The sequence below is a fragment of the Micropterus salmoides genome, unplaced genomic scaffold (assembly GCF_014851395.1).
Source record: "Micropterus salmoides isolate LMB-PRFRI ecotype aquatic unplaced genomic scaffold, ASM1485139v1 Ms_hic_scaffold_22, whole genome shotgun sequence".
In the NCBI taxonomy this organism is placed as follows: Eukaryota; Metazoa; Chordata; class Actinopteri; order Centrarchiformes; family Centrarchidae; genus Micropterus; species Micropterus salmoides.
In genome coordinates this window covers 13,878,290-13,899,476 of record NW_024041373.1, presented here as the reverse complement: position 1 = coordinate 13,899,476, position 21,187 = coordinate 13,878,290, and the positions used below count along the sequence as shown (strand labels likewise).

The 21,187-nt window shown below is 39.8% G+C and overlaps 2 protein-coding genes across 3 annotated transcripts; one reads left to right on the top strand and one right to left on the bottom strand.

Annotated features, from left to right (window-relative positions):
- Positions 1–2,402: 2,402 nt before the first annotated feature.
- On the bottom strand, positions 2,403–10,047 carry LOC119917364 (inhibitor of nuclear factor kappa-B kinase subunit alpha-like). 2 transcript variants are annotated; one of them, XM_038737671.1, is made up of 22 exons: positions 9,748–10,047; positions 8,985–9,138; positions 8,807–8,901; positions 8,584–8,701; positions 8,428–8,497; positions 8,230–8,318; positions 8,030–8,119; positions 7,806–7,930; positions 7,574–7,681; positions 7,343–7,478; positions 7,038–7,238; positions 6,728–6,830; positions 6,139–6,262; positions 5,904–6,055; positions 5,754–5,815; positions 5,553–5,662; positions 5,076–5,125; positions 4,757–4,865; positions 4,430–4,577; positions 4,240–4,289; positions 3,769–3,868; positions 2,403–2,770 (listed from the first exon to the last, which is right to left on the bottom strand). In XM_038737671.1, the coding sequence occupies exons 2-22, from the start codon at positions 9,087–9,089 to the stop codon at positions 2,711–2,713; spliced, it is 2,205 nt and encodes a 734-aa protein (XP_038593599.1). In that variant the 5' UTR covers positions 9,090–9,138; positions 9,748–10,047; the 3' UTR covers positions 2,403–2,710. The 2 variants fall into 2 exon arrangements, with proteins under 2 accessions (XP_038593599.1, XP_038593600.1); XM_038737672.1 differs by lacking the exons at positions 8,985–9,138; positions 9,748–10,047 and having other exon boundaries at positions 8,577–8,701.
- A 4,426-nt stretch (positions 10,048–14,473) lies between these two features.
- LOC119917749 (urokinase-type plasminogen activator-like) lies at positions 14,474–18,511 on the top strand. Its single transcript, XM_038738187.1, has 11 exons — positions 14,474–14,612; positions 15,536–15,640; positions 15,739–15,796; positions 15,897–16,035; positions 16,121–16,203; positions 16,292–16,324; positions 16,414–16,594; positions 16,702–16,844; positions 16,945–17,085; positions 17,171–17,319; positions 17,971–18,511. Exons 2-11 carry the CDS (start codon positions 15,590–15,592, stop codon positions 18,163–18,165), a joined length of 1,173 nt encoding a protein of 390 aa, XP_038594115.1. The 5' UTR covers positions 14,474–14,612; positions 15,536–15,589; the 3' UTR covers positions 18,166–18,511.
- Positions 18,512–21,187: the final 2,676 nt, after the last annotated feature.

Genomic DNA, 21,187 nt, shown 5'->3' with positions numbered 1-21,187 from the left:
GAAATATATATTTTTTAGTATCAATAAATTGGACAAAATAAAAATGTTACGTTTTGTTGTGTTGTTCTATAATTGTGTTACAAATAGTGTGTATTATTGTTAGTTAGTTAAAATTAATGTGAATATTTTTAATTAACGTTTAATTTTTAAAGCTTTACCAAAAAGGAAGGCAGACTGCCACGTGCAGTGCCTCATTTGGATGTGTCTGACGCTTGGAGCTTAACTTCCCTACGTTTCTCCTACAAATGGGCCTTGAGCTTGTTTGGAGGTTCTAGCAGGGGAGCGCAGCTACTGGTACACCGATGGATGGTCGTCCGCCGGGGGGACCACGTCCTCTTCCACCGAGCGCGGGGCTTCGGGAGGGACACACATGGAGCGGTGAGGGAGGAAGGGGACACCCGCCTAGCCAGCCAGATCAGCCGAATCAACCCTAGCGATCAATGGGGTGACAGATGTCGCAGCCAGATCGCCCTCACATCCAATAGCAGAAATGGAGGCGTGTCGTTTATATAGCGCTGTGTTACACAGGCGTTCACTGTCACGGTGTTGACCTTAAATTTCTTCGCCGCATATGGAGCGTATAGAGTTCGCGTTTAAGCGGTAAACACGCTGAAGTGTTTTGCCTTCCTGGACTGGGATCAGTTAGTATTTTAGTTAGGGTTTTTTTTCCCCCAGTTTTTCCCATGATGTTTAGCGACAATATGTTAATGAGTCACGATCCTATTGGCCTGAACCTACCAATCACAGGCTTCAGATGTTTCCCCACACAAATGTGCTTTCCACATTGCCCATACACGCTCTATATTAGTCTTTGGTACATACTCTTCAGACCACTTTGAATTTCAAAAAGGAAAGCAGTACTTAATGTATAAAGCAATTATTTATTTAATAATGTTTCACAAGAGTGCACACAGTCCTAACAGTCCACATCATTGTCGTTTACAGTAATGGTCATTTCAGCCATTTTCATCCACCTCTTCAATATGTACCTTTACATTTTTTTTATACACATGATGAAAGGAAAGATATCCCGGTTTATATTTCCTCTTAGCTTCCTGCAGCTGCTCAGACTGTTGGCATTTCTGTGTGTGTATTGTGCAGGTGTATGTGTAATATGTAAGCAATGTCATGCTTCTTATTGTATCTCTTTTGCATTGCTGTATTTTATTTCTTATTGCACAATCATTTAAAAATGTTTCATGACCCATATTAAGATGAACTTCATAAGCTAGAAACCGAAAGACTGCATGGCACAGTTAAACAGCTGCATGACAAGCGGCTGACAAAGAACTGAACATGTTTAGTGGGTATACTGTAACATATTTTATTCAAATGTACTAATAAATAAACCCAGAACTCTAATACACATAGGCCTACTGCTCTAACACATCATCATTTTTTGCATTTTATACGTTTTGTATGTATGTATGAACTTAAAAAGAAGTTCAATGTAATGAGAAAATGCAAATATGTTAGGTTCTCCAGTCAGTGCCGTTGACCGGTGACACTGGCTCAGATCGGGAGTTGGTCCCTTGCGGGATGGATTAAATGCAGAGAATGAATTTTTGCTACATTATGTGACAATAAAGCATACCTTACTTTACTATAAGCCACAAACAGGGAAGTAAAACCAGTATTTTCCACTGAAATGTAACTGAGCTTTTTTTAAATGGACTCTGATAAAGGAGCCATCCTCAAATTACACACAGCAGACAAATAAATATCCATTTTTCACTTTCAGACTAATTAACACTAACAGTACTTTAGTGTATTATCTTTTCAGTGTCTGGCATTTAATTCAAATACTAAACTAACTGTACTGTTTACCCAGACAGTGGTTTAAATATGAAAACTATACCTTTACAAACCATAACATGGACTTAATGACAAAGGTCAGTATATAATAGGTGAAGATTCAGCATTGCTTTGCATACTATATTCATTTTGCATGGTTACAAAGAAGTCTTCCACACGACAGGATACTTCCTCCTTTAGTGAATCATTTTAAGATGTAAGATGAAATATAATCTTTTGTTCATGTGCATGTTTTGGCAATGTAAATTTCTAATTCCAATTACAATAAAGCTCAACTGATTTAAACTGATCTCCACTGTCTTTAACAATATCTGTCACTTTATTTTTGTAGTATTCATATTATTTTAAGCATGTTATTGTTGCTTTGCCTACTTGCCTTTTGGATTTCAGAGCCTCCCAAGAGACATTTGAACCCAGGGTCTTATAAACAAGCAATTTCCTGTATGTGTGCAGACAGTTGTCTGGTCTACTGTGTGAATGTAAAAACCAGATACTTTCTTTCGTATACAGTTGAACACTTGCAGAGGAAAGACAAACTGATTCTAAGAAAATCCACATTTAAACTTGAAGACAAATCAGGCAATATGTGCCATACATTTATAACATTTATTCACATTCCATCACACAAAAGTTGTCAGCAGCAATATTGACTCTAATAGTAAATAAAATAAATAAGTCTTGGTTACAGCTGGAAATATATTATTGAAATTTAAAAGCTAAGTTAAAATATGAAAAGCGTACTGCATCATGCTGTTTCACACTTTGTCTTGCAGCATTAAAATGTATGTAAAATACATAGTATGGAATCACAAAGCTTTCAGATAGAATAACTCTGATAAGGCACTTGTATACAGTCTATAACTTTGACTCGTAACATCAAGTCTTTGGTCAGTTTCTACAGCTTCTGAGGTCGGGTTGTCACAACTCCGTACCGAGTCCAGCTCCAGTCCTGCTCCTGGAGAGAGAACAAACACCTTATAAACATACTGTTCTCCATCTCCTGAACGTTTTCATGCCATTCTCTCATCTAACAACTTCAACCTCAACTTCGAACAGGTGAACCTTCCTGATCTAGTCAAGACAAATGAATGGATTTAAAAAGGAAAAAGTCAATACACAATATACACAATAACCTACATACAGTACATACAGTGAACATACATGTGGTGGTGACTAGGGGTGGGTAGTAACTTGTTACAAGTAACGCAAATGAGTAAAAAAGTAGTTTTAAATTTTTAGAAGCAGTAACTTGTCATGTACTTTTTTTAAATTGTACTTTTACTCCTTTTTGAGTATTTTTTGGGCCAATAATCTACTTTTAACTTTGCTAGATTTGCCATTTATACCTTTGCCACAACTAGTCAGTTTTCTCCTCTGCATTTTGCTACATTAACCAAAATGACCTTTCATCCAAGCTGTGTGCGTGCAGTTACGCAGGAGAGCTTTATCCCGTCTCCCTTGCGGTACAAAAATACATGCGCTTGTGCCAGATATTAATGAGCCGGGCAGATGCAAAATTTTAAAAATCAGGCTATCTTTTTTAATTTAAGGTCTGGTTCTTGTTCTAATGTAACTCAAATCTAGTAACTGCACACTATGCCACTAGTGGCCATGTTGGAAAGCAGCCTGCATTGCCCTTCCACAAGTCAGTAGAAATACTTTCACTTTCCATTAATGGCGTATTAAAAGTGTAGTCTATGCACAACAAATGTAGGCTACACACTGCATACACGTCGTAGTCATGTAACCACTGGATTAACACTGATATATTAACAGAATCCTCTCGCTGCGCACAGCATGGCTTTCTTTTGATGGAAATTAGCCTATTTCTTTTCTCTAATTCGCATTGGTTCCCATTAGTTTGAGTAATTGTTCTTTTAGTTGAGTAAAGATTTGCACTACTCTGCCCACCACTGGTAGCCTTCTGCAATCAAATATACCACCATGACCTACCATGACACTGTGCTCCATCTCCTGATTGGCGTCTTGCAGCAGAGAAGTTAGCTGACTCAGATAAAGCTCATTCTCATCCAGTAACTGATGAACAGTTTTACTGAAAGAGACAAAAGATTCTAAATTCACTGTATGAATGTGTTTTCGTGTGAGTGTTAGACTTGGGGGCTCTATATTATTGTGAGATGAGTCCTGCTTCTACAAGCCAATTAAACTTTGAGGTGCATGGGGTGACCTCTTGTGGCAGCTTTGTGATTTAAAAACCCCGCTAGCAGCTGGTTTTAAGAGATCCTTAATTCATTCTGCACAGTGTATGCATAAACTCATCTTCTAAACTGCAGATAATTTAATAACAGAGAAAAAGCCACCTGATGTTTTAGTGTGGTTATTCTGTTAACCAATGTTTGATTGAAACTCTAATACATACTGAGAATCTGTGGATCTTCTGGCAGATACTTGTACAGATCTTACCTGTCAGTGGGTTGCTGCATAAGTGACGGTGATGAAGCATTTCTCTGGGCCTAAACACACAGCCACACACTGCATTAACAACAGTATTATTTGACTTATACATTTAATAGTGTATCGCAGAGCTCTAAGCTCCTAAAACATCACTGATAGCTAAGAATATTTTCTGTAGTGCCATTTGTTATATACTCACACAGGCAATCTTGAGGAGGTACCAGAACTCTTTCTGTCTCTTCGTTTGCATCTGAATAACTGCTGCCTCTGCAGTTTTTATGTTTTTTACAGCCTTTTCCAACTTAGGGAACAAATCAAGGATGCGCCGCTTACACACCAGAATTGTACTACAGAAAAAGAGCGAGATGGGGAAAACCACAAATGATACACAGGGAACTGTAAAATGATACCCAAGTTGTGCTAAACTTTGCATGGCTCTCTGTGTGTGTGTGTGTGTGTGTGTGTGTGTGTGTGTGTGTGTGTGTGTGTGTGTATCTGTTTGGACAGACACTTGTGGATATATCACCTCAGGTGAGTGTACATGTCTTTCAGCACTCTGTCCTGGTTCTGAACTGTTTGGAGAATGGTCTTCACCATGTCTGAGCTGTCACTGTAGCCATGTGGAGGGTCATGACCTGGGTGAACAAATAATCTTAAGATCATCCATGTACTATCATCTGACACGGCTATGTAAACACATGCTACATGCTGCTAGATGCTGCACATCTTGCCACACTTCTGTTGTACAACTGAATTGTATGCATAGCAACAGGCATTATCAGAAGCACGAGCCCCAGCCCCTGTAACCAGTATACTATTTTTAATTTGAAATGAATTGTACAAACTTTTGCATTTAGCTTTCAGTTGCTTGTAGAGTTCAATAGCCTTGTTCTCACTGACAAAAAACACAAACAAAGAGAGAGTGTTAACATGTGCACACCAGAGTGATGGGGAGAAAATCTACAGTTGTTATTCCATTCAAACATATTTTCTAAAGTTCATCTGAAGTTAATATGCGTCTTCAGCAGGCTAATGTAATCAAATCAGTCTGTTTAGTATCAAATTCCATTGTGTTACCCAGACAGTGCTTTGCTGAACTGCAGCAGAAGGACAGTAACACAAAGTGCCCCCCATCACTTCCACTGAAACCACTTCGAGAATGGATTTCTTAATGGCCAGTATGAACAAAAGGAATGATTACAGCAATCAAACACTGTTTCAATGTACATATGGGCATCTGACTATTAAGACACACTTGAAGTAATGTGAACCTGTCCTTTAAGGAAATGATTATAGTGTAAATATAACAGAGAGATACTGACAGCTGTTGCATTACATCCTCCTGTCTCCTTGCAAATGGACTCCTCTGCAACTCCACGATCTCAGAATGTAGAGCCACTATCTCTTCATCCAGATACCCCAAATCTGCAACCTAAAGCAGAAACACCCTTAGTATGTACCATTTTAAAATAACTAAGTACGTTTGTGTAGAAATACTACACTACTACTAATAACTGTCCTACCTTCGTATACCCATCAGCCTTCTCTTCATTTTCCTGCCAGGTCTTCAGCAACTTTTCAGAAGCTTCAGAAAAACACAGCAGATAGCACACTTAAAGCTTCAGCCATTACTTCAAATTATGTATCACAGCAGGAGATTAACAAGCACTCACAGACGCCGGTGTTTCTCTGCTTGGTGTATCGCTCAAGGTCGTACTGGATACTGGTCTTAAAAAAAGCCAGCTTGGCTTGGAGCTGCTGCGAGTGGGAGAACAGCATGTTCTTGTACCGTGTCAAGTTGGTGTTGTAGCGAAGCAGACTCAGCCTGCACACACACAGAAGCACAAGGTAAAAAATTTTCAGTGTGTGGGTGTGTGCGTGCGTATATGTGTGTGTTTGTGCACTCACATGGCAGCCCTCTGCCCCTGGTAGAGGCGAATGTAGTCCTCTTTCAGTCCACAGATGTAGCTGACTGCTTCGCCCCACACCTTTCTCAGTGCAGACAGTGGGAGCTGTGTTTTAGTCTCCCTCACTGAGACAACACATAGTCCACAAAAGAGACACAATTCCCACATTAACTAAAGAATTTGCTAGAACCTTCCAAGTATTTTGGGGTGAAAACATCAACAGATCTTGCACTCACACCAGTCTTAATGACAGGTGTGTCAGACCAAAAACTCGTTGTAAACTGAGAATAAATCGTGCGTACCGTCGATCACTGTAATTTACTTTATCTAATTAACATTTTTGTCAGTAGACAAAATCAGGTAAGAATCTAACCTGCTAAACATCTAACAATTTCTGGTTTCAATGGTTTTATCAGGGAAGTCACTCATTTTAAGTTTAAGTGTTGAGAAAGGTTCAGAGCGCCAAGGCATATTCATGATTTGGGTGTCTCTATTAATGTTAAATAAGCTTTATCACAAATTAAGAAACAAATAGCCAAAGGAAGCATAATTTTACAGCTCAGCATACACTGTACAGTTATACATCTCACCTATAAAGTTGACACTGTCTGGCAGAGGTCTGGCAGTCAGTGGCCCAGAGTACTTGGCCAGGCTCTTATCAAACAGGAAGACGATGGAGGTGTCCCAGCCTCGCTGAAAGCAGAAAGCAAATATGGTAAAACCCAAAACTCTATGCTGAGGTTTAGATTTGCAGAAACATTTTCTTCAAGTAAGGCTGGAAGCAAACAATTGTCGTTCATCAATTTATACAGTCTGCAAACATGTTGTCAAACAACAAGATATCTTTATTTATTTATGTGTGTGTGTGTGTGTGTGTGTGTGTGTGTGTGTGTCACATACCAATCCATCTGGCAGACAGTGTGCGGGAAGTCTGCGTGGGTCGAGGGAGATTCCCGTCTCAAGCAGCAGCTCTTGACTCAGCGGGGAGATGTGTGACTGAGTGTGTGTCTCCAGACGAAGCTGCAGGGAGTGTAAGCTCTCCTCAGCACCCAAAACCAACGAGTGCAGCTGTGCTGACGTCATGTCCAACACATGAATCACCTGGAGAAAGAAAGGCACAAAGCAAGGAGGTTTTGCTTTGTGTGCTGACCTCACCTGACATATATGACACGATACACTCAATAAGGTACGATTCATATTATTACCTTCATGTCGAGAAGATTCTGTAGAACTGTGTAGCAGCACAGCTTGTTTGTGTCAGGATCCAGCCCTCCACCACGTTCCGTGGGTTCCCACTGTAACAGCATCTGTAGAAGAGACTCAATTGGTTCCAGCAGTGGCCTATGAACACACACACACACACACACACACACACGTTAGATACAAGTTACAATGAGATACACTTAAGATACGACAAAGTGTCTTTCTGTCTCTACCTGCTGAGATTGTTGGGATATGGGAGATGTGTGGAGAATCGGATTTCTCCATTCATGTCTTCTACTGCCATGATGTCTTTGGGACCTTTGTTCTTGACTTTACTTGTCCTACAAAAGCAGCAAACATGCAAACATTCAAAGACTAGATGTTAATGTTAAATCCCCCAAATGTGTGTTTTAATGTCACACGTGCACCCAGGTTTCATAATGCACTGTTGCTATGTTGACTTACCACTGTACGGGCTGCATGTGGTGTAAAAAGGGGCGAAAGCCACAAGTGCATTCAAAGAGCACTGTGCCAAAGCTCCAGTAGTCCACAGTTACAGTGTAACGTTTACTTTCAAAGAGCTCTGGAGCCTGGCACACAGAGATGGATTTATAAAACAGGGCTTGATTGCTGACATGAAAAATAAAAAAAATAAATCCCATTTCTTGCATTACTGATGCAACCCTTACCAAATACTGGAGCGTTCCAACAAAGGATGTGCAGAGACTGCCCTGATCTAGGTCTTTTGCATAACCCAGATCTATGATTTTATGGACTAGCTGGAGGAAAACACAGTTTCATAATGAGAGCAAGACACAGAAAACCATTTAATATATGAAATTGCAGATTACGCAGGCTGAATGCATGTTACAATGGTAAATGAGTTCACCTTCCCATCAACATCCTGCAGAACTATGTTCTCTGGTTTTAAATCTCTGTGGATTATCTTATTTTCATGGAGATACTGGATACCAGAACCTGTGTTTGTAAGCAAATAAAATAAATCATTGCATATATATATAAATAATGCATCAAGTTGTGATAACAGTGACCTTTTTGACAAAGTAAAAGCTGGGGAAAATTTTACCAATGTCACTGAGCAGCAAGAGGATTTCACTCTCCTTTAGTCCACAACAATTTTCCGGTTTATTCAACACCTAGATAAACAGGTATACAGGTTAGTAGTGCAATATTTAAAAGAAAACAAATTGTTTAGGGTCTTTATAAAATACCCACTTGGTACCTTGCGTAGGTCTCCTCTTGAGCAGTACTCCATGGCCAGCAGAGGTAAGTCATTTAAAGCAATTGAGCTCAGCTCTTCTGGAACTTCTCTGGCCTGAACAATGTTCACATGTTTCAGCCTATAACAGAAAGAGAGCCAAACATACAGCAATGGTTTGATATGAAAAAAATGTGCAATGATGTTTGTTTGTGTACTCCTTTGTGAACACAAGCTGATGACTCACTTCTTCATGATCTGAATCTCTCTGCTCCAGCGGTCTTTATTCTTGGAGTTCAGCTCCAGGCGGCAAAGTTTCACAGCTATCTTCTCTCCCAACTCCTGCTCCAAACACAGACAGGGAATAAAACCAAGCCAGAGAAACATCTGCTCTCCTCAGCATACAGGGGGATGGCAGAACTTACAAGGTGCTGGTACAGGTAGACATGCCCAAAGCCTCCTGTCCCAAGTCTGTCCTTCATCTCCCAGGAGCCACACAGCTGGCTCTGTTTGAGTGCAGTCCGCTCCATAGTGTGAGGTCTCCTGGAGCCGCTGGACAACGGCTGCTAGAGACCTCCGCTAAAAAGAGCCAAAAAAGAAAAAATCTGTCACTGTTCAGAAACACTGTAGACCTTCATCAAGGCTTCTGCTGTTCAAGTCTTATTATCTACGCATTTACACAGCTATGCCTTTCCCACTTATTAATATGTATTATGTTTTCTTCATCAGTGAACTTCACATTAGTAAACCATATACCACTTAACATGCTAAAAATCAACTGCATATTAAATCCTAATGTGTATTTTCACTCTATTTTATAGCTGGTTTTTGTATTAGATAAATTATCTAATTATCTGTTTTCTTTTGTTGCTTTTTTATATTCCAGTGGTGCACATTGACTTTTGTCATGTTTACCTTGCTGCATATAACTCTTTGCTGCTACAGTGACCTGATTTCCCCACGGGGATCAGCAGTTTTGTTTAATCTACTGCTTTAATCTCGATGTTGCACTAACGTTAACTGTTAACGTTAGCTGTCCTAATAAACCAAAGGTTAAGAGCCTTTTGTTGTTGATCGGGTTAGCCAATGTTAGATGGGTAAAAGTCACATAATTCAAGACAGCTTGACTATGTTGAACAAAATGTCTACCAGAAGCAGCACCTCACTCCACAAACGTTATCAACTCACCTGTCCGTGGGGTCAGAGTCGACCGGTAACAACTAGCTTACTTTAACGTTAAGTTAGATGTCAGAACATTGTTGCTTCGGAGTTAGCTAACGTTAACCGTGTTGTTAACGGTTCGTTTTCTTATTGAGTGTTTTAAACAAGAAGGCTGAACCGACGCAGTTTAACCCTCTGCCTTCACAGCCCATCAAACGCGGCTTTAAATTTAAATTTTATGTTGCGTTTAGTTGTAGTTTTGATGTGGAAAGCTGTAGCTGGAGACGATATCTGCGCAAAGTGAAAGTAGACTGACAGGCAGGCGTCGTTTCTGCGCATGCGTGTATGGTTGAACAGCAGCGGACAGGACACATGGGGCTCTCTGCAGGACGGCTCCTTCTGTTGGGGATTTCCCATCCCACACCAAACAAACAAAGTGGGATGGATTTAACATCATCAGGTGTTTAAATAAACCTATTCGTTTTACTTTTCTTTTTACCATTTGAGCATCCATCGGTAGCAGCTCAGAACGAATATTTCCAAAAGTTTGACATGGTCTTAATCTGTTCAGTAGATGGTGCCATACGCACAGCTTCAGTCAGGAGGCGCGTTCAAGATGACTGCGGGTGACTGCAGGGGTATAAAAACGGCGCCGTAAAGTCGGACACGATTTCTAACCAGCATACCTTATTTTAAGTCCAGCATGCATCACGTTAAGTCGGCGCTGGCAGCGCCACATGAGGTCAAACGCACCTAGGACCTGACAGTCATTACAGTACAGTGCACCGACTGAAAGGGACAGATAAGGTGTCTCTGAAGCTGTGTAGCTACTCATGTACCTACTCAAGATCTCCTTTTCAGTAGAGTCCTGCGCACATGCTAGAAAACATAAGCATAAATAAACACCAACTTTCAGAGCATACAATTCCCATACACAATATACAGTACCCTCCAATGGTAGGCTATTGGAACGGTAAGGCAAATTCCTTAGTTTTTGTTGTTCATTGAAGACATTTGGGTTTAAGATCAAAAGATGAGTATGAGACGAGAGTTCAGAATTTCAGCTCCCATTTTGTGGTATTCACTTCTAGCCTAGATGTGTTAAACAAAAAAGGACAAACCACCCTTTGTTTGAATCCACCCATTTTTCAAGTGAGCAAAACTATTGGAACGTGTGACAAATGTTACTTGTTTCCCAGGTGTTGCCTTTTAGGTTGATTGTCCAAACATTAAATAGCTCTGCATGACTAGTCTAAGTTTTCATCCTTGGTACAAACCCATAAAGACATTTCCTGTTAAAGAGGATAAACCAACAAGAAGACCAGAGAGCTGTCTATGGGAGGCAAGAAAGCCAGTGTCAAGCTGAGAAAAGAAGGAAAATTGAGACCAAGATTAATCTCTACCAAAGTGATGGAAAGGCCAAAGTGTGGAGAAAGAAAGGAACTGTTTATGATCCGAAGCACACAAGCTCATCTGTGAAGCATGGTGGAGGTAATGTCATGGCTTGGGCCTGCATGGCTGCTTCTGGAACAGGCTCATTAATATTTATTGATGATGTAACTGATGATGGTAGTACAGAAACATTTTGTCTGCTAATGTACGGAGAAATGCATTGAAACTAATCGGGAGGAAGTTCATCATGCAGCAGGAGAATGACCCAAAGCACACTGCCAACAAAACAAAGGACTTCATGAGGGGGAAACAGAAGGTTTTAGACTGGCCAAGTCAATCACCTGACCTTAACCAATAGAGCATGCATTTCACCTCCTTAGGAGGTGACTGAAGGGAGAAACACTCCGAAACAAACAAGAACTGAACGAAGCTGCGGGAAAAAGCCTAGAATAGCATCACAAATGAAGAATGCAACAGTTTGGTGACGTCGATGGGTCGTAGGATTTCAAGCCCAACGAACCTTTCACTGAGAATTAAAATTGCACCACTAAATTAAATAGATACAATGAAATGTATGTGTGTGTGTTTTGGACAATATGATTAAATGACAGTGTAAGGGTCCAGACATTTGACGTTTCAGGGAGAACTCAGAATTTCTCAATCTATTAAAACAGACGATGAGCTCACAATAGACCGTGAGAAATGTACAATTGGTCAAGAAATATGACAACATGCTTAAATCGCTGACGCAATGAGGGTAAGTGCTGGTATTGGTAACAATGAAACACCTCCAACTGACTGTGTTTTTGTGGTGTGTGTTCCCCTCTCTGTGAAACAGTTTGTGAAGCAAGACCGATTTCAGATATAAGTGCAAACTTATCCAATAAAAAATGATTGATGAATAAAGATGTGAATAAAGACTATAAAGATGTACAGGCGATTCATTCAGACTGAAAGATTACAATAAATAGTGATAAAATTAAATAAGTCATATGCATGCACACCTGCCCTAGAAACTCTTTGACCAAACAATATTTTTATTTTCTTTAAATCAAATCTTTTTTTTTCTCAGTACACTCGAAAGGGAAGCAGACAGGTATCTTATGATTGAATAGAGAAGCTGAGAACATGTGATCTGTAATTCCTATCACCAGTGTCAGCCCTTGATTTGATTTAAATGTGAATAGTTTGGAGAGTGACGGTAAATGTTCTCAGTGGTTTCTATTGGCTTTTACTGTAGCTCCTCAGGTTTTGTGTTTGTTCCTTCAGAAACAGGAGTAAGAGGACTGTTGAGTGGGATGTGTTTTGCATATGACTTCAGTTTATTTTCTGTAGGCTTGCATTTCTAATTTTTACTTCCTCAATCACCATGTGCACTGTCTATATATATATATATAAGCTCATACATGTTAGAGTACAGACTGTGACCCTGATATAGGGGAGTAACACAGCACATGGAAAAACCGTGGCAATGCACGGCTACGTACAGAGTCAGAGCTATACTGTTGTCATACAAAGTCTGAGGCCATGCCCATGGTCAGTCCATCTCCTAAAAAAATCCACAATAATTTTATATATGTTGTAAATATCATATTTATACACAAGAAATGTTATCTGTTCACTGATAACCTGTCTCACCCCAACACAGTATCATCAACACCCCTTACTTTTCTGGTGCAATTGTAGAGATTAACAAAGTCTGGAGGTGTTGTATTAGAGCGAGTTGATGAAGATACCAAGAATTCAAAGGAGGTATTTTTTTTTTAGCCTTTACAGAATATGGAGGGCAAATTCAGAGAAGACTGGGAGAGGCAAAATAATCAAAATTCTCCAGGTTGCAGCTGGCTTCAACCACAAATATTTTGGGTTATCCTGGTTTGGTTCATTTCTGTGGAATACATAGTTCTTGTTTTGAAATTAAAACAGCTGTGTGGACATTTATCAGAGAAGGCTATTGGAGTCATTAAATAAATTGATCAATATGCATTGTTCAGTTGATTCATGCTTCCTGAATTGGCATCATACGTTTTTGGCTCATCCCATAAAGACCTCAGGTCCAGAAAGCTGTCATATCTGGCTATTCACATCAAAGAGAAGGAAACATGAGTAACACAGGCGTCAGAGATTTTAGTCAAGAAATCCCCATGTAAAATCTATAACAATGCCTATTGTTTTAGGGGAAGTTGTATTACATTACTAGTGTAACATGTGCAAAGAATGTTGTTTTGAAATTGCAGCTGCTCTGTTATCCGAACCAGATCTTTCTTTCAAGTTTCCAGAATAGGTGGTCTTGATTAATGATGCTGCTGTCTGCATGTGGTTACAGGCAGATAAAGAGTCAATATAGATGCAATGCATGGTGATAATAGATAACAGAAGTGCCAATAAAATTGCACTGTTTTACTTGATCTAGTTAAAAGCAGTATAGCTGTATTTTGAATCAATTTAAATGTTTGTGTAAATGAATGTAAATTAATACAAAACACTGCAATATTCATACTTTACTACTACTTGACAGACGAAGATTTGAGGATGAGCTTAGACATTGTGGTGTTTAAAAATGTGATACAGACAGTGTCATCTGCCACAATCAGAGGAAACGGACTCTTAATGATTTTTAATATTATTTGGAATTCTGTCACAAATCCCAAATAAATCAGTGTGACTTATCTGGAAATAATTTTAAAATTAATTTATTAAAATTAGGGCCCTATTCAATGAATGTAAGTGTTTCATTAGAGCTCTGAGGCAAACAAATACAGAATATGTAACATCATTGTACATTGTGTGGAAAAATATTTAATCTAATTTTATAGTTTCTTGATGGGAAATTTAAAGCAAACACAATGGAGCAAGGAATTAAACACCAGTTTGAGCAAATCCCATCAAGACCACTTTAGTGTGCTTCAGTGCAAAAGAGACTTCAGTTGAACATTAAGCATTAACATTAAGATGTCATGTAATGCCTTTAACAAAGCATTTTTTCTTACATGTTGTAATGCCTACAATCCAAATGTCTTTTATGGGAAAAAATATTTATTGAATTTAGTTCATTAGTATTACTCATGAATCTCAAACCTGTCATTCTATCTTTCAGTGAAGTCTGTTCATCTGCACCCACAGCTGGAGCAGTCCTCATTGTATACATGACCAATTTTGGATATGTTTTTTAAAATTGTATCACTGTGTTCTAAAGGCAGAAGGGGTGTGTGTAATGTGTATGTATCACAGGACATGACAAATTCTTTGGTCAAGACCGCTGATTAGCAATTTGTTGCCAGTGATGTTTTCTTTTCCTAAACCCCTCCCACTTGTAGCCTGTGTGTTTTTAAATGGGAGGAAACGTGGGGAGGATCAGCACTGTAAAACCGAAGCAATCAACAGCGTGAGTCCTGCCACAGCTCAGGTGCATATCAGAGGGTACAGAGAGGAGAGAACAGTCACATCATCTTGAAGAAATAACAAAGGGCTTCATCAGGACTACAAGTTTGGACTGAAAGGTAAAAATAACTCTAAGAAAGCTTCCTAGACTGTGACATTCAGCAAAATCTTTAATGTTTTAGTTTACTTCATTATATAGCCCAAAATACACAAATAACAAATTTGCCTCAAGGGGCTTTACAATCTGTATAGCATTGGACAGCCTCTGTCCTTAGACCCTTGATTCGCATAAGAAGAAAGAAAAACTCCTTTAACTGGGAAATAAAGGAGGAAACCTCAAGAAAAGCAGCAGATGAGGATCTCCCAGGACCGACAGACATGCAATAGACATTGTGTACAGAATAGATCAACATAATAAAATTACAATGTAGCCAGTCTGGATGACAAAATTGTAGATATTGTAGACCCGGAAAGAGGACAAACTACACAAACACACAAGAGGCAGAGGAGAGTGCTTGCTGACAGAAATTGTGCGCTGAAAACAAAGATTTAACTGTTTATCCATTTTCCTTATGTTCATTGTCACATTGATACTGTGTCCTAGAAATATTTAGAAACTGAATGTTTGAACTGTGCACACTGCAAAGCTAATGTGATGTAATGGTGTGTGCATGCCATGCAGTAATCAACTAACCTAAACTGATATTGAATTTAATTTGGAAGAGATTCTGTTTTTTTTTATCACAGAGTGCATACTGTGAGCATGCTCTAGCTGTTGCTTGCACATTAAAACTGCCACAGAACAGTCTTCTCCTCTGCAATAGATGTACACATGCAATCGACAGAAACGTAACTGTGTGTGAAATGAAGATGGCCACACTTCAAACACAGACAAAGACGCCACATGTGTATTCATTAGTCACACATGTTTCTGTCTTGTGATGTGCCTGAAAATAAATTCCATGTAAGGGCAGGGGGGCGTCAAAACCAGTCGTCCAGTGTTTGTTTGTTCCATTTCTGTCATTTTTATTTCTTTTTTCAGTCCATTTTCAGACACAAATATCCCCAAAAAGGAGAAGCAAAACCCGAAGTGAAGATGAGAGTGTTAGTCATCCTCGCCATCCTTGCAGCATTCAGTGTTAATGCGGTAAGCAACAGTAAGAGGAAGTGACTTTGGGTTTAATAGTCATTGGTTCAGAAGGTTTATGAATCTAAATAAAACGTGTTTGTCTGTGCTCCTCTCAGGTTTTTTCAAAAAGAAGGACTAAAATTAGTTTACCTCAACCGCAGGGCTCTGAAGAGGGTAAGCCAACTGTCAAGGCAACACATAATCTTAATAATCTGCTTCTGTTGTTTCATAGACATAAAAATGTTCATGTCTCTCTTTGTAATGTGGTCTTTAGAGTTGTGTCTGACTAAGGAAGGGAGCAGTTACAGGGGATCTGTTTCCATGTCAGTAAACAACCGCAGATGTCTCAACTGGAACTGGTTTAAAAACCCTTGGGGGGCTTCAAAGGGAATCGACAAGCATAATTACTGCAGGTATGCTTTAAGTTACCAATCTGGCACCTAGATATGATAGTGAGAGGTATCGTGTTTTTGATTGATTATGTCACTTGAATGCTAGGAATCCTGACCAGAGCTTGATGCCGTGGTGTCGTGTCCGAATAGGAAGGAGAATTGTAAAGGAATTCTGCGTTATTCCCAGATGTAAGGCTGAGAGTGGGAATTTCAACATTGTCAGTATTGTGTTTGATGGGGATTTTTCTAATGATCACTGATTTCTGCTCCCATACAGGTTCTTCACCAACAGGGATTCCGCTGGATACAGGTAGTTTTGCTGTTTAAGTGCACTTTTTCTCATTGTCTTCTCATGATCGCCTTCAACAGCACACACTGACTTGTTCTGTGTCCCTGCAGAGCGAACATGTGGTGAGAGGTCTGAGCGGAGGATGCACAAGATTGTGGGTGGTACTTTTACCACCATAGAGTCGCACCCATGGGTCGCTGCTATTTTTCGTAAAAGTGACCGTTTCCTCTGTGGTGGCTCTCTCATCGCACCTTGTTGGGTTGTCACAGCTGCACACTGTTTCTCAGATATGTGAGAAAAAAACACAACGCAAAACACAATTTCCTCCGCTGCACTTACTATAATGGTACATATGACTCATATGTGTATGTAATGTTTACACACTTGTTTGTGTTCAGCGATGAGACTAGCATGCAGCATATGTCTGTATACCTGGGGAAGTCTGCCATCAACGAGACAGATGATGGGCAACAGAGATTCACTGTAGAAAAACTGATCATCCACCAAAACTACAATGAGACCAACTTCAACAATGACATAGGTACGCGCAACTGTATGGTGTGCATGTATGTGAGGAAGAGAAAGAGCAGCATGGGTGCTTTGTGTGCAGGACTCATTGCTGTGTTTGCTTTGCATTTCAGCACTGTTGAAGATCAAAAGCAAAAATGGAGGATGTGCTGTGAGGTCAGCGTCTGCACGGACAGTGTGTCTTCCTCCACGTCACACCCAGCTTCCTGCAGGATTTCAGTGCAGCATTGCAGGATTTGGAAGGGAGCGCTACCGTATGTACTGAAGAAACTGTAACCTGCAGATTTATGAGTGATCTCTCAGCCATTTCAGTGATTCCTACACCTGTTTTGTCTGCAGTGGCGTGGCACAACTCACAGTACCTGAAACAGGCCAAGGTGAATCTGATCTCCCAGACTGACTGTCAAAAGGAATCATACTATGGAGCTCTCATCACTCCGAACATGTTCTGCGCTGGGAGCCCTGACTGGAGCACTGATGCCTGCAAGGTGAGCTAAGAACCCAGTGTGTGAATGTGCATGTGAGCACTGGGAAAGAGGATGTTAAAAGGCCTAAAGAGAAAAAAAACAGAAGGCTTCTTGCTTGCGACCAGTGAATCACTTTAGTCTTGCTTTAAATGTCTGCGCAAAAGCAGAAGTGCATAAAGAACAGAACCCAGCGGTATTACAGGAAATCTGAGAAGCACTCTTTTCTCATCCTAAGTGTTAGATTGATTATATCGTCTTCTGATCGCAAGTAGATGTGTTTATTTATGCCCATCTGTAAGCCTTAATAAAACTTGTTAGTCTTAGTATTGGGGAGTTTCTGATCTTTTTCACTTTTGGTTGCATTATATGAATATCTCTTTACATTTATCTCTTTTCACATTAACATGTTTTTTTTTCATTGTGATTATATTTTTGTGAAATAATTTCTACTGTTAGGAAAGAAATGTATCACAAATGAGTGTTACTTTATTACACAACAGAAATTTAAGAGTGGCTTACCTTGTCTGAAGGACATAACTGTCACTCAATTATTATTATCATTCTGGCAGTCTATGAAGACACGTACTTTCATAGAAGTGCTCAAATCTAAACATACTGGAGCCTTTCTTCACTCTGTGAGCACTGACTGACTGATGTGTACTCTCCTCACAGAATGACTCTGGTGGTCCGCTGGTGTGTGAAGTGTCAGGTCGGATGTTTCTGTTCGGGGTGGTGAGCTGGGGTGACGGCTGTGCCAAGAAGAACAAACCAGGCGTTTACACGCAGGTCACCAAATACAACGACTGGATCGCAGAAAAAACAGGGCTCTCCAAATACACAAAAGGATCAATGTATCCCCAAAAATGACGCTGTGACAGAAAGTTACCTTTTTGGGCATTTTATTTCTTAAAGAAAAATTTGGCCTCAATTGTGTAGGCTCTGGGTGCATGCAAGCATGTAGAGGAGTAGCTGAAATAGTTTTGCACAGTTAAGATTTACTGTAAAAGTGCAAACTGAATGTTTATTTAAAAGTATTTTATTGCATGTAATTCTTTTCTTTGCACTTTGGCGCAAAAACTTTTCATACCAGATTATGTTTTTTTAAACAAGCTATTAGAAAGTTTATTTATTTTATTTAATAAGCATTTCCTCTTAGAGGGCTGGCCCTGCCGTAGAGCTATTTTTTAAATAATAAATAAAATTTTGTATTACATATTTGTCATGCTCATTAATCTCCAAACCCCCAATGTTTTTTTTTTCTCTCTGGCTCTTGCATATGCATATACTCTTGCAACCACACACAGAAATTGTACACACCCACTTGCTTGCTTACTGTAGGCGCACAAATTTCCTGTGTTCATGCTGTTTATCAGAAAAGCAGCAGCCGCAATGAGCATCTGCTAGAGCAGTGCCGTTCAAACTGGGGTGTGGGCCCTCTTCAGTGTGTGTAGCTGCTGAAGAAGGGAGGGGTGTGTGGATGTTGAGCAGACAGTTGCATCAATATGATTCACGTGTTAATATAAACAAACAAAAGTGCTCTGGTCCTAGCAAGGCTATTTGGCTAACCTGAATCTTTTGTTTATTTCATGATTGATGATCATGACTGATACAAATGAAATCAACTTTTACTGGGGTGGCGAACCACAGTGCCAGAGGACATAAATGTGTGCCTAACATGTGAACTATACATTTTTATGAAATGAACTGCAGAAATAATGCAGTAAGAAGTGCAAAACAACTGAATCTGTTAGTTCAATTCAGTTTGGTATGTCCTAATGAACGCATCAAACACTGGATGGCACTGTTGTGTAAACATTCTGTACAGGCAGCTCCTCACTCTAAAGCATACTGAGATCACATACAATATTTTAATATAAACAGTGACATAACTGAAGACAGTTAGGTTTAACTGGTTTAACCCACACTTGTTACACTTTTTAGATACTATGAATCAATCAGACGTGTAGCAACTTAATTTCAATTACATTTGAACTAGTTGTCAGAGTCAAATGGAAATATTAAATATAATTGGGGCTTGGTTCTTGTATCTCTCTAAAGATGCTATGAATTATTTCACTAAACATCTGTTGAATGGACAGCAGCTTTTTTAATGTTCAGCATAAAAACACAGTCAGCAAAAAAAGACAAAAGAAACATTAATTAAAGATTAGGTTTAATATGGTTTATGATCAGAAAACAAGATTCTAAATGTTAACATTAGCATCAGTGATGTTAGGCAGGTATAATGTTTACGATGTTCCTAGTGTTAGCATGCAAACATTTGCTAATTAGCACAAAAGTAGCTACAGTTGAGGATGAATTGAATGTCATTAGTTTTGTAGGTATTCTGTAACCAAAGTAAACCAAAGTATTGGAAAACGCATTAGGATTCATCCCCTGGGCACCATGAATGTTTGTACTAAATGTCATGTCAATCCATAATAGTTGTTAAGATATTTCAGTCCGCACCATAGCCTTAAACCCCGACATTGCTATCCCTATAGAGCGATGCCGCTGCATGGCAAAATTTCATTTTGTCAGAATCAATGCTGACTTACTGTACTGGCACAAAGGAGTTTGAGTGCTGCTTTGGGTCTACAAACCCGAGCTGTGTGCACGCAGACAGTAAATAGTTTCCATCCCAGAATCAGTTGTAATGAAGGTAAAGTACTCTTCAGTGCTTATATGTAGTTTTAAGAAAAACATATTTATTGCAGGACTCGGCCAGAAACTATTGTTTATATCCATATGCAGCATTGTCAACGCACATTGTACAAATGAAAGTAGCTCTACTAAACATGGTTCTGCTGCAGAGTGGGGAAGGCTGAGTGTCACATTTGTGGGGTAATCATCAGAGTACACTCTGTTATACTGAACAAGCACAATCCAACCGGTCATCACGTCATTATTGAAAGCATACTTCAAAACCTCTCCAAGCAACCTGCTGCAATGCTTTCTATCAAAGTCTGTTTGGACAAGTCCACATAAACAGATTGTTCACAGCAATGCTCCTGGAGCCAATCACAGTTCATCCTATTCCCCCTCAATTATTCACAGAGTTTACAGTTTACTTTACTGACTACTCTGCCTCAATCCATATATGGATTGGAGATGTTGCGAGTATGAGTATGAGTCTTACTCCTCTTTAAGGACAATTCCTAAGGAAGAGGAGAGGAGAGGGCAGGGTCTCTTCCAATCAGGTGGACCAGAGTGTCTAGTCTCTGTAGTTTGGATCGCAGCTGCTTAATTGTCTACAGCCACATTAGGGTCACACACACACACACACACACACACACACACACACACACACACACACACACACACACACACACACACACACTCTCCTTGCTGCAGGATAATGCTGGGTCTTAGGGTGAGAAATATTGCTGTTTTTGCTGCTGGAGTCTCTGGTTTCCAAAGTTTAGAAGTTAAAGTTACAGTATGGAATAAATCTGAATCTTTGCCTTTAATGCAACCTGTCAGGTGGATGTTAAACCAGTGGTACAGCTGCTCATCCAGGATCATCTGTGTCAAAGTAAAAAAGGTTGGAGAAGTAGTTTGTGGGTGCAGTGCAGGATCTGTAAGTCTCTGTCTGCTGGAGGGTCTCCTTCTTTCAGCTGCAGCCAGCAGCAAGCTGAATCCTTGGTCTTTATTTAGACCTGGACATTTAGGCCTGGAGACATGAACTCCTCACCCACTTTTTAATGAACATAGATCATATATCAAATGCAGGTTTGAAGCTTCACAAAAAGTAATAAAAAAAACAACACTCACCACCAGTTATCTTCATCAGTATAGGCGCTGGTGCAGCTCCTCATCCCATCTCCAGTGTCTATGGTTTCACAGATGTGAAGCTGACCTTTATCTGCATGTGCATGGAGCGGCCTCC